The sequence below is a fragment of the Sorex fumeus genome, unplaced genomic scaffold (genome assembly GCF_029834395.1).
Source record: "Sorex fumeus unplaced genomic scaffold, SorFum_2.1 ptg000063l, whole genome shotgun sequence".
Lineage (NCBI taxonomy): Eukaryota > Metazoa > Chordata > Mammalia > Eulipotyphla > Soricidae > Sorex > Sorex fumeus.
The window spans coordinates 21,638,061-21,650,561 of record NW_026606120.1 but is presented as its reverse complement, the minus strand read 5'-3'; the positions used below and the strand labels follow the sequence as shown (position 1 = coordinate 21,650,561).

At 52.7% G+C, this 12,501-nt stretch overlaps 1 protein-coding gene across 1 annotated transcript in view; it reads left to right on the top strand.

Moving 5' to 3' along the window:
• Window positions 1-492: 492 nt before the first annotated feature.
• The window catches only part of ROR2 (receptor tyrosine kinase like orphan receptor 2), a 47,891-nt gene continuing 35,882 nt past the window's right edge, over window positions 493-12,501 (top strand). Inside the window, exon 1 of the mRNA XM_056127376.1 lies at window positions 493-567. Within this exon, the coding sequence (XP_055983351.1) occupies window positions 495-567 (73 nt within the window). The 5' untranslated portion in view covers window positions 493-494. The remainder of the gene's footprint in view (window positions 568-12,501) is intronic.

The following is a 12,501-nucleotide window of genomic DNA, read 5'->3' as shown; positions in this document are numbered from 1 at the left end:
TCCATCCCTCTTAAAGCTGCTAAGTGTCTACAGATGTTTTATTTTGCCGGAGCTTTCATGCCTCCCTTTCTGTCTGGTTTGTTTTGATTTGGGGGCTACACTCAGGGATCTGACTCTGCACTCAGGCGTTACTTCTGCTCCCAGGACCCTCTGCAGTGCCAAGGATGGAACCAGGGTTGGCACGAGCGAGGCAGGCGACCTCCCACTGTTATCAGGCCCTTCTCTTGCACTGCCTGACGAGGCTCCGGGCTTCTGCATGCACAGTTGCTTCCACTGCCAGCCCTGCTCTTGGGTGGAACATTGGGATGACCCTTCCTCCAACTCCATGCTGCAGAAGTGCCCGGATGCCCCCCCATGCCTTTGGGGTCTCTGTAGCTAGTGTGGAGTTCTGGGGAACACCGTTGTCCTGTGGGAGGGGCCAACCTTACGCAAAAGACACGACCTGAGGTGCCATCTCTCTCGTCTCACCCTGACATTCTCTCTTCCCAGGAGACATGGAGGTTCCTGATCCCAGTGACCCTTTGGGACAGCCCGAGGGACACGACGGCCCTGTTCCGACTCTGAAAGGTGAGCTGAGAGGTGCGGGGCAGTGTGAGGGTGGGGGAGGCCTCATTGTAGCCCGCAAGGTTGGACCTGCTGGTGCTCCCGTCTGGGCTCAGGGTCCATGCTGCCCAGTGTCATGCCTGTCCCCACAGGGCGTGAAGGTTGGTCTGGCTGAGGGGGGAGGGGCGCTGAGCACACCCCGGGGAGCTATTCTCCTGACGTGGCTCCTTTGCCTCCTGCTGACAAGCACCCCCTCTTCTGGGCTTCTCTGTCCAGTGTTGCGACTGTCCCAGTTGGCAGGTGACGGGGTGCCCGCTCCACCCCAGTGATCTCTGACGGGCAGAAGTGATAATCCGTGCTTCCCTGCAGGAAGGTGTGGGGCAGTTAAGGGGGGTTCTGTTTGTTTTGTGTTTTGGGGCCATGCCTGATGGTGCTCAGGGCCCTGTGTTCAGGGATTACTCCTAGCGGGGCCCAGGGAATTGTGCAGGATGCTGGGGATCGAACCAAGGCCAGCCATGTGCAAGGCACGCTCCCTTCCTACCTACTATCTCTCCAGCCTCAGTTAGGTTCCCAAGTCATGACCCATGCATGCACGCCCGCCAACAGCCTGAGGCCAATGCAGTTCCTGACTGCTCCTCCTCCTGGTGCTGAGTGCACCCAGCACAGGCTGCTGAGTTTCTCCAGCAGAGCTGACCTGACTAGGGAACCAGAGTCAGAAGGGAAATGGGTTCAGTGACTATAATATGAGAGAATGGGAAGTGGCCCCAGGAAGGAGATTGAGGGTTGGGGAGAGTGGGAAGGAAGAGAAGGGGCATCTTGTCTGGGCACAGCTGCGGGGCTGAGAGCATCCAAGAGAAACAGGGAGACACATGTGAGGGCTCTAGATGTAGCCTTTGCAAAGGCACTGAGGCCAGGAGGACTCAGTGCCCAAGTCAGCTATGAGATGGAGGTGACTGAGTACTGGGGGGTCCCGGGGGTGGGGTCAACCCCTCAGCCCTCTTGGTTCCCTGTCAAGTACCATGGAATTCTGTGTGTCTAAAGACCACCAGTGCTGCTGGAACCTCTCGTGCCCACTCGGAGCCCCCTGGCGAGGGTTGGGCAGTGTTGCAGACCCCTCTGGCAGCTGGAGAAAGTCCCCTCTGGTGTGTGGAGAAGGGCTTTGCCCCCGAAATCGGGTACTGCCACGGGAAATGGGGCTCATCTTCCTCCAGGGCACCCTAGGACGTGGACCAGGCTCTGCAGGGCCGGAGGCTCCTGAGGGCAGTGTGCCCAACACAAGGTGCTGGTTCTGGAAGCTGAGTGCATGCATCCAGGTGCCCCTGGGAGCAGCCCCAGTTGCAAGCCTTGCCCCGGTTGAGAGCCCGTGCTAACCGAGGGCAGAGGTGGACAGGGCTAAGCGCTTCTGCCTCCTTCCAGACATGAGTCTGGTGGGTATTGTGCCCTGCGGTTAGTCTTTAGGTAACTTTGCACACCTGGAGGATCATTTTCCAGTGTCCTTCCTTTGTGTAGCGGGAATTCCGTTGCTCAGATCTGTCTGTGCTTTGCTCTGGGCAGGGAAGGGAAGGCTGCAGTAAGCACTCTAAATGGCTGATGTCTAGGCCAGTCAGCCGCGCACATGCGCGCGCACGCATGTATGTGTGTGTGTGTGTGTGTGTGTGTGTGTGTGTGTATGTGTGTTGGTGTGTCCATATGGGCATGTGTGGCACTTTTGCACGTGTGTGTGTATATGTGTTGGTGTGTCCATATGGGCATGTGTGGCACTTTTGCACGTGTGTGTGTATGTGTGTTGGCGTGTCCATATGGGCATGTGTGGCACTTTTGCACGTGTGTGCATGTGCTTTCATGTTCCCATACGCATGTGGTGTGTTTGCGCTTGGGAGTGCATCTGTGGGGGTGTACGTGTGTATGCATGGGCACCCACGTGATTGCCTAGCCGTGAGTCATGGGTATGTGTGTGCGTGTGTATGTGGCATGTGCGTTTGTGCACATGACCCTCTGCTCTCTGGAAGGAACCAGAGAGTCGGTTCGCATTCCCGGGCTCCTGGCCTGGCACTCGGGAGCATCAGTAGGTTGCGAGGGGCACAGTGGGTTGCCTGTGGCCAGAAGACAGTCCTGGACAGAGGGGAGCCTGTGCTGTGGACAGGGCACTGCCCGTGTGTGTGTGGGGGGGGGGGGAGGGATGAGCCTGCGCTGTGGACAGTGCACTGCCTGCGGAGGGAGCGAGCTCTCGCTGCCCACAGGGTTGGGGGGAACGAGGCTTGGCACATGGCAGCCACATGTGCCACTTTCTGGTACTTCCATGTCCAGCCACGGAGACCTGAACAGCTCCCGGCTTAGGTCCGGCTTGGTCCCTGGGCCCGGATCATCTCAGTGACCCATTTCTCTGTCCTGTCATGTGAGTTCACTCCTGAAGGTGGGGTGGGAGCAGGGACTCTCCTGACCCCTGCAGCAAGGGGAGAGGCTCCTGCCTGTGTCCCCGGTTCTTCCCCTCACATGCTAGTTCCAGGGGCTTCAGGGTGCTGCTGCACCTGGCTGCCACCATGTCTGAGAAGGGGCCCTGCAGGGTCGCCTCGCTCCTTCCCGAGTGCACCATCCAGCAGTGGCGCGGCCGAGCCAGGGCCGTGGTGATGGTGCCCATTGCTTCCACCCCGGCTCAGGCCAGCAGGCACTGAGGTCAGCTGGGAGCTGGGAGCTGGGAGCCAGGGATATGGGGGGGGGGGGGAGGGAGGGGGAGGGGAAGGGCGAGAGCCCTTGTTTCCTGGCCTTGCTGATGGGACAGAAGAAGGGGCTTCTCCGTAAGGGCTTTGCCGGTGGGGATGGTCCCCAGGGGTCCCTCCTTGGCCTCGGTGAGCCTCCTGCTGGTGAGCATGCTGTCTGAATTGCTTTGTGAAAAAATGAGTCCATTTGGGGGGGGGGGGTCTGTGCCCAGTTTCGCCCAAGGTCCTATCTACAGTGCTTGGCAGCGGTGTGGTGCGGGGCTGGAGCCTGGACCGCCTGCTCGCAGGCTGTGCCTTGCCTGCCTTACTGCTTCCTGGGCTGGGGTCTCTCTCTGTCTGTTTCTCAGCTCTGTCTGCTTCTCAGGCAGCCACAGGGCCAGCGACACTGTCCCCCCCCCCCCCACCGCCAGACACCCCAGGGATTTCACCAGGTCAGGCTGGTGCCTTCTTGTCACCAGAAGCCCTGACCCTGGCTCTGGAGGCAGGCCCGGCCCCTGGGAAGGCGCCTCCCATCATTTCCTGCTAGGCTTGAACCTCCGTCAGCTTTCAGGGTGCGGGAGACTGCCGACTGCAGCCACTAGAGTGACTGTTGGGGAGACTCAGAGCCCGCGGGCTGGGCTGATGCATGACAGGGGTCCTCTCAGCACTGTGTCCAGGGACGGCTCCTGGCCGCCAAGTTCTTGTTGCTCCATCATGTCTGCAGACATGGTTTGGGAAACCCCTTGGGTGTCCTTGGGGGCCAGGGCAGAGCTGAGGGGACATTTCCTTCCAACCCTATGTTGGTGTGTGTGTGTGTGTGTGTGTGTGTTTTTCCGGGGGGAGGAGGGGCGGGCCAGACCTAGCATTGCTTAAGGCTGACTCCTGGCTCAGTGCTCTGGGATCACCCCTGGCGGGGTTCAGGAGACCCTGTGCTGGTGCTGGGGGTGAAACCTGACTGTGGGCCTGGCAAGCACCTTACCTGCTGCGCCATCTTCCCTGCCCCAGCCCTCTGCTTTACACACAGTGGGATGCAGCCCAGAGAGGCTGAACAGGGCCCTTGTGACATCCAGCCCCTGCAGGACTCTGCCTGCTTGTGCCCACTGCGGCCCCAAGAGAGTTAGAGGTGTTGAACGTGGTCGAACCAACAAACCTTCCAAATAAAGAACTCACGAGAGCTCCTTATGGCAGAATATGGGTGTGCAGAGATGCCCTTGCAGGAGCAGGCAAACAGGCCAGCAGCAGACCTGGGGCCCGGGAACTGAGCAGAAGCCTGGAGACGGGCGCGCCAGCTGGCTCAGGCAGCTCTGGGTGCTGCAGGGGTCCCTTGGGTCTGCCACAGGCCCCCAGCCGTGAAGGGACTGGCCGCCACGTGGCCTCGTATCCATTGGCTCCACGTGAAGGAGTAGAGCGAGACGTGTCGCAGTGCCGATCCCAGGCTGCTTCAGACAGCGGTGGATCCCACAGCTCTTTGAAGCTGAGTTGCCCCCGAGCCCAGCTGCCGCAGCGGAGGGAGTCCCCGGAAGCGGGAACCAGTGATTGAAATCACATGAAATAACCACCTTTGAGGCTTGGCTTTCTCTCGGAATCAGGCGCGCTTGTTCCCTTTAATCAGGAGAAGTGAGGGTTGGATGGAAAGCCAAGCATCGTGTTGGAAAAATACAGGGATTTGTGCGTCTTCCATCCTGATCCAAGGCCCAGGAAGTTTCCTCTTTGCTGCAGACGCTGTTTCGCTTTATTCTGTGGAGCTCAGGGCTGTGTGTGGAGCCAGGAGGCTCCGGGGAGTTGGCTAGGGTGTCTTAGCTGATCTGGGAGACTCGAGGGGGCCGGGGCTGGGCTTCAGTCATCAGCCAGGGGAGGTGGAGGGGCCTCCGGTGGGGTCACAGTTTGAGGAAAGCACCGGCTTTCCCATGAGAAGACTCTCAGAATCACACCCAGGATGCAAAAGTCACTTGGCCTGATTATAATGGGGAAATCCCAGGCAGAGGTCCCTGGCATTACATATCATCAACCATCACAGGGACCGACCCAAGGATGCCCAGGAGCAACTCTCGCAGGAGAAATCACCAAGTCCACTCAGAGGGGCCCTGGGGGAGACATGAGGGAATGAGAGCCACACAGGGGGAAAGGAACCTTTCAGAAATGAAAATTGCATCCTGTGAACGCCAGAGCAGGGAGCTCTCTCTGCACGTGGCCCCAAGGGCATGGTCCTAGCACCACATGTGGGCCTCTGAGCGCCACCAAATGGGGTCCCTGAGGGCAGAGCCACAAGGAAGCCCTGAGCACAGCCAGGTGTGACTCAACTCCCCTCACTCTGCCCCAAAAAAGCCAAAAAAAAAAATGTTCCCTACAAAATGAGAAGTTTGATGGACCAGTTGGGGTGAGTATGTTGACTAGATGAAATGAGCCGAGGGAAGTTCAGTGTATGTGAGGAGTGTGGGGTCTTCTCAGAGGGGGGGCAGCAGCCTGTACTGAACCCCCTGTACTTCCTGACCCCGGCAGCCACGCCACATTCCACAGACAGATGCTATGTAAACTCACTGCCTGGTTAAATATTTGGGAGTTGCTGGAGCTAACGCTACAATATTGACATCCCAGGAGGAGATGGGAAAGTAGCGTAGACGCCAACGAGGCACAGTGAACAAAAACAGTCACACAGAAGGCTCAGCTAGCAACAACAGCTTAGTGAACCCTCAGACCAGGACTTAATGTCCCCATGGTAAGATAGGACAATTTTCACAAATTTTCTTTCACTGAAGTCTTTTTTGACATTTCCATTAACCATTTAGTTGTAACAAGCTGTATAAAATAAATTACTTGGGGGCCTGCTTAGGGGGGCAGGCTTGGGAAGTAACTGGGAAAATGAGTTCAGTGGTGGAAGGAAGCTCACACTGGTGGAAGGTCTGGTCCTGGAATATTGAAAGCCTGTAATAAATGCATCACAAACAATTTTATAAACCGTGGTTTTTAAATAAGTGGGGGGAAAAGAGAAAGTTCAGCATATGCTTGGTAGTGTAGATGAGAGAGACAGGTGGCAGGAGATACTGGGAAAGAATTTTTACAGAATTGGGCTGGAGAAACAATACAATAGGTAGGTACTTGCCTTGTACACAGCTGACCTGGGTTCCATTCGATTCCATATGGTCCCTTGAGCCCCACCAGGAATGATCCCTGAGCACCTCAGGTGTGCCACCCCCACCAAAAACAATTTTTTTTCCAAGAATTTTGCAGAATTAGAGAAAGATTTGACTCTTCAGATGTGAATGAACAGCACTGAAGCCCAGGGAAGGTGAAAGGAAACTTAGTTCAAAGCTTCTTCAGAAGATCAAAGCCAAAGGGGAAATGTGAACCTTCTTCTGAGGGGAAAGACCAGGTCCCCACATGGGGATAAGAATGGACAGGACTGGTATGACTGCACACCGCACTCAGCACTGTCCCTCCAGCAAGTCACTCCTAAGCAGGAAGGGAGCAGGGAGTTACAGACCAGGCCTGGCCGGATGTGCTCCCTTGGCCCAAAGAATCCCCATGGCTCAGGATGGGCTCGGCTGAACCCGCAGGGGCGTGTGTGGTGCCAGCAATATTGGCAAGGAAAGAACTTGGCTGTTGGGTTAGCAAATCTAAATGAATTAGTAAAACTCTTTACAAATAAGTACCACAGCAGGGGGTGGAGGTGGAAGGGAGACTTGGACGTGGCGTAGAGCTAGCCAGAGAGAAGCCATAACTCAGAGCTGGGGTGATGGGAGGTGTGATGCCCGTATTTCGGGGTGCTCGTGTTTGCTAGTATGTGGGCGAGTCTGCCAAGTTAGGTCTGATCCTAAAAAATAGCTAAACTGTTTTTATATGTTCCAAGTAAATGAAGGGAAAAATGGAAAATGGAATAAATGTGGTGGCAGAAGATAGAAAAGGAGTATTAAGAAGAAAATCACTCGATCATTTGATACTTGATATCCTGTTACTCATCGATTTGCTTGAGCAGGAGCCAGTAATGTCTCCATCCATCCCCGTCCCGTGCTAGTGTAGCCCAGTGGCGTCTGCTTGCTTCAGGAACACGAAGAGCCTCAAACTGTTTGTTAAGGGTTTTGACGAAGAAGTCTGACCATCTCGTAGGTGGGCGACCATGCGATCTTTTAACGTCCCATGAAATCCAGTTGGTAATGGCTCTAGTCCAGCAGTCGTCCCCAAATCGCTTTATGTGTCCAGCCATTTTTATTTTTGACATTGGCAAACGAGACAGTGTCCCTGATTCTCGATCATCGACAGAGGTTGGAACTCCGGATTCCTTCTCTCACTTGAGTGAAGCATGATACTCCAAGCATAGCTCTTTTGATCCCTCTTTGGGAGACCCGAATAGAGTTCTCATCCTGTTTTTGTAGGGCGCAGGTCTCTGAGGCGTATGTTAATGCAGTCAGAGTTCCCTGACTGTGGCCCTGTCAGCTTCTTATGAGAGACCCCTGTCCTACCAGTTGCCCCCCCCTTGTCTGGTGCTGTGGACCCTCAATCAGAAATTGACTTTGATGAGTAATGTTACAATAAACCTTAATTGGGTGCCACGAACAACATAGCTTTTATATCACAGCATATTGACCCAGCATACTCACTAATAGCAGCTTGGCAAATGCAGAATCAAATATTACATCTCACTGAGAGCAGTCAACAAATGTATTAAATATTTGTGCGACAGAATTTTCTTTTTTTTTTTCATTTTATTGAATCACTGTGAGAAAGTTACAAACTTTCATGTTTGGGTTACAATCACACAATGATCAAACACCCATCCTCCACCAGTGCACATTCCCCACCACCAGTCTCCCCAGTATACCCCCCTTCCCCACCCTCCCCCTGCCTCCATGGCAGACAATAGTCCCCATACTCTCTCTCTACTTTTGGGCATTATGGTTTGCAATACAGACACTGAGCGGTCATCATGTTTGGTCTTTTATCTACTTTCTGCACACATCTCCCAACCCGACTGATTCCTCCAGCCATCATTTTCTTAGTGATCCCTTCTCTATTCCATCTGCCTTCTCCCCTCCACTTATGAAGCAGGATTCCAGCTGTGGGGCAATCCTCCTGGCCCTTGTATCTACTATCCTTGAGAATGCGACAGAATTTTCAAGCTTAACCTAATTGGCATAAAAATGCCTGTTCTGAGCAAAACCATATTTGAGTGAACAAATGTGGAACATTGACAAGAGTTGACTATCCTTGAGGCTGTAAAGCAAATTTCTGTGGTATCAAAGAATCGTTTCTTGGACCAAATTGTGCAACAGTTGTGCAACCAGAGCACACTTTGAAGAACTCATAACTAAAAGGAAAATTATGATGCCGACTGCAAGCGTGGGTCTTGCCAACCACATGAGATCAAATAAAATAATTTCTTAAGTGGGCAAAGGAGTTGAAAGGAAATGTCATGTGTAATGCATATGTTAGAAAAGGATAAAGCAAATCCAGGAGCTTCAGAAGTTAGAGAAAGAGGAATAGAATAAAGATCTGACCTGGCAGTTGACAGCGGGGGGTCCCGTTGACCTGGAAACTCTTCCAAAGATGCTCCAGCTCAGAAAGGAATCTCAGACAGAGACTAAGCCAGCAGCAGTACTTCATGCCCATCGGATTGGCAAGCACGGAAAGGCCCCACAATACCAAAAGTTGGGAATGTTGTGGTAGTAGCAGATCAGTGTGGATATTGTGAGTAGAGTGAAAACTGGTTTTGAGGCCTCGTAAGACTGACATCAATAAGGGATTTCAGGGCCTAAGCTCTTAGCACTTCTGCATTCAGGTGGGTACCAGGGCCTTGCTCTGTGTGCTGACTCAGACACATATACAGACAGACACACGGAGACACAGACACTGCACCAGCCACGTTTGGAAACAATTTACTCAATGGAGAAACTGCAAACAAATGGCAGATTGTATTGGGGAACATTATACAGAAATTAAAATAAACGAAGATATAAACTTAGATAAATCCCAAGCTGACTTAGGTGGAAAAATAGCAACTAACAAAGATGATCCTTCAGGAAAACTCAGTGAAACAAAATAGTAAAATGTGCAACTGAATTGTGCAGACTGGCTTTCTGGAGAGGGAGGGAGGGAGGGAGGAACAAGGGAAGCATGGACTTCACATTCTAGAATGAATAATTTTTTAAGTGTTTGAAGTTGAATATAGTAAATGCTAGCATCTTTGGAAGAGTTTCCAGGCCAACAGGATGCTCTTGATGCTAACCCCCTTGAGGATATATAATTGTGTTTTTACCTGTACTTTTGTTGTGATATTATTATCTGTGTTTTTGCATTGTGTCTGTGTTGACGTGGTTCAGTTCAGAAGAATTAGTATTGATCAAAAAAAAAAAACGCAGAAGAGAGCTGAGCAAAATGAACTTTGAAAGCAAACATGCTATTATTTGAAGCGAAGGAGATCAGAAACAGCCACAAACCATTATAAATATGATTTATTAAAGTAGCAAAATGAGAGAAAAATATGCATGATGAGCAGAGCAATGGCCCCGTAGGTCCTTACCCTACTCCTAGGATTATCCAGATGGCCCCAGTGTAATTGCAGAGGTACATACATGGGGGACAGGAAGGCGTTGACTGGTCAGAGCTGTGGTGAGGGAGGCGTGGGGGGGCCCTGAACCACACACAGAACAGATAAGGGACTGTTTTCCTTTGCCTTATACAAGAACTGAGAAATCACAGAAATAAAACTAGTGCACAATAGTTAGGAGAATTAGGGGCACCTCCTAATATCCCTAAACAAGTGGGGAGTTCAGCCTCATGAAAATGATGAAGCTTTTCTGAATGGAGCAGAAGGCCTGCAGCTGACGCGTGGAGCTCGCCTTTCCAGTGCTGCCGTCGAGAGTGCTTGGCTAGGCAGATCACCAGTGCATGCAGTGCACCCCATCCACACTCCTCTCTTAAAGCAGAACTTACTGAGATGATTCTAAACAATTTGGGAGAGAGAAAGAGCAGCGAATTGAGAACTCATGAACTCACCCTCTCACTAGTTCCCAAAGAAAGCTCTATACTTTTATATCAGGTATATCATCCCTTGAGTGTCATAATGTGATAAATGTGATGTTGCCGTAGCAAGAGGCCACACCAGTGATGTCAGTGTTGAGTGACAAATAGAACTTGTTTCAGTGGAAACAGCCAGGAACATCCTCTGTAGTGGTGATTCTTTCCACAGATTTGCTCCTAGAGAAATAGAAACACCTTAAACCCGCCCCCCCCAAATAAATTGGGGTTTCAGTTGTTCCCAACTTACTGCACGAGGCCCCAGTAGGATCCCTTGCTCTGCCTGGCGAGAGATTTCCTTCCAGTGGGTATGAGTGGGAGGCATAGGGCATAGCCCTGGCCATGAATGAGCTTTTCATTATAATTCTTGTGTCTTCTGGGAGTTTAGTTTTACTCAGCTCCTTGTTGCTATGAATTTAGGGTGCAACCGAGTTATCCCGCTGTGATTTGGCCTCAAGAGTTCTCAGGAGAGAGTGAAGGACACCGACTCCGGGGGTGGGTCAGGAGTGATCCCTGGGTATCATTCGTGGGGATTCTGCCCTGCCCTTCCTGGATGTTGGTATGTGTGGTACTCTGGGGGAACCATCCCAGCAGGGCATCTCACTGTGGTGTCCTCTCTCTGTTCTTGCTGAACTTGACCAGGTTCACTGAACCGTCCACCTTTTCTCCTTGGCCCTTTAGAGCAGGGTTGCATGGGAGAAGGTGTAGGTGCTCACTCAGAATTCTCAACTGTGCCTTGGGGCCGGCCTTGGCTGCGACTTCATTGACACGGCAGACATCTGGGTCTTCTTTTCTGCAAGCTCCGGGGAACCCAGAGGAGAGGGATGAAGAGTTGGTCCAAACTCAATGCAGAGATTCATCACCTCTCCAAGAGTTTTCTTTTGTTTCCTGCCAGCCGAAGGTGGTGTGGATTCAAAAGTGAGCACTTGCCAGAAAATGAGAGCTAAGCAATTTGGGGTGCCCTGGGCTTGGAGAAACCTAGTGAAAGCCTTACCAGAGGGTGGATCGTTGCTGGGAGTGTTGGCCGGTGTCTGAGGTGGATGTTTTGGCAGAGAGGTTTGGCCTCCAGACCTCAGCACCTGCTCCTGCCCTTCCCACCTGCACTCACCTTGTCCAAGCTCCTTAAGGGGGTTTCCCCTACCCAAGCCTGGGTTTGGGCTCTGCCCTGTGCCTTCCTAGTCAATGCTTATTCCCATTTCCCTCCATCAGTTAGTGATTTCGTTGTCATGAAATCCACATCCCATGCAGTCTGTTAAAGCATCAAATGTATTTACCGTTGTCAGTCATCACCACCTCCACTTTCCATCATGCAGAAGAAACACCCTTAATCCCTTTCCCCCGAGGCCTCCGACAGCCACTAATATGTTTTCTGAGGATTTACTTCTGTGGGGCATTTCTTAGGCACAGCATCGCACGTGATCACATCAACCCCAAGGTGCTGAATTCCAGCACTTGGTGGTTCTTCTCACCTTCAAGCCCAAGACAGTCTCTGACATGTAGATGGTCACCAAATGGGGTGGAATTTGATGATGACGCTGAGTTGGGGGGAGATGAGTGAATAGCGGGTGCAGTTAGGATGTGCCAGGTCAGACCGTGGGGGCATCCCTGGCGGGGTAGGTGGTCTTGAGGTCCATAGATCACCGCTCTGGGTGGCTCCTTCTCTGCAGAGCCAGGATCGTGGCTCTGATCTCTGAGCTGGTCGCTGTTCCTGGAACAGTGTCTGAAAAGACCCGCCCCACCTCTGAACGAAGCCCAACCAGGAAGACAGCTTCCCAGCTGGACGGGCTTGATGGCCATCTGACCATGAGGGCATCTTTCCCACAGGGTGGGCTCAACACCGATCTCCCTGCTCCCACAGAAGCAGGGGTGCCAGGCTCCTTCTTCCTCCAGTACTCTGCTCCACACAGATGCCTGCTCAGGGCTGCCGACGACACCCAGCAGTTGCCTCTCGGCCTGAGTGGAGAAACTACTGATGGGGAAGGGGGCTGGTGGCCCATAGCCATACAACGTAAAAACATCTTTTTTGTTTGTTTGGAGACCACACCCGGCTGTATTAGGGGCTTGCTTCTGGCTCTGCGCTCAAGGATCACTTCTGGCAGGCTCAGCGGTGCCTGGAACCAAACCCGGGTCAGCTACATGCAAAACAAGCACACCCTTTGCTGTACGATCACCCCAGCACCCTAAAAGGCCTCCTGGTAAAGGAGTTGATGCTGAGGAGGTTTCTGGTGATGGGACAGTCCAAATCCAGGCA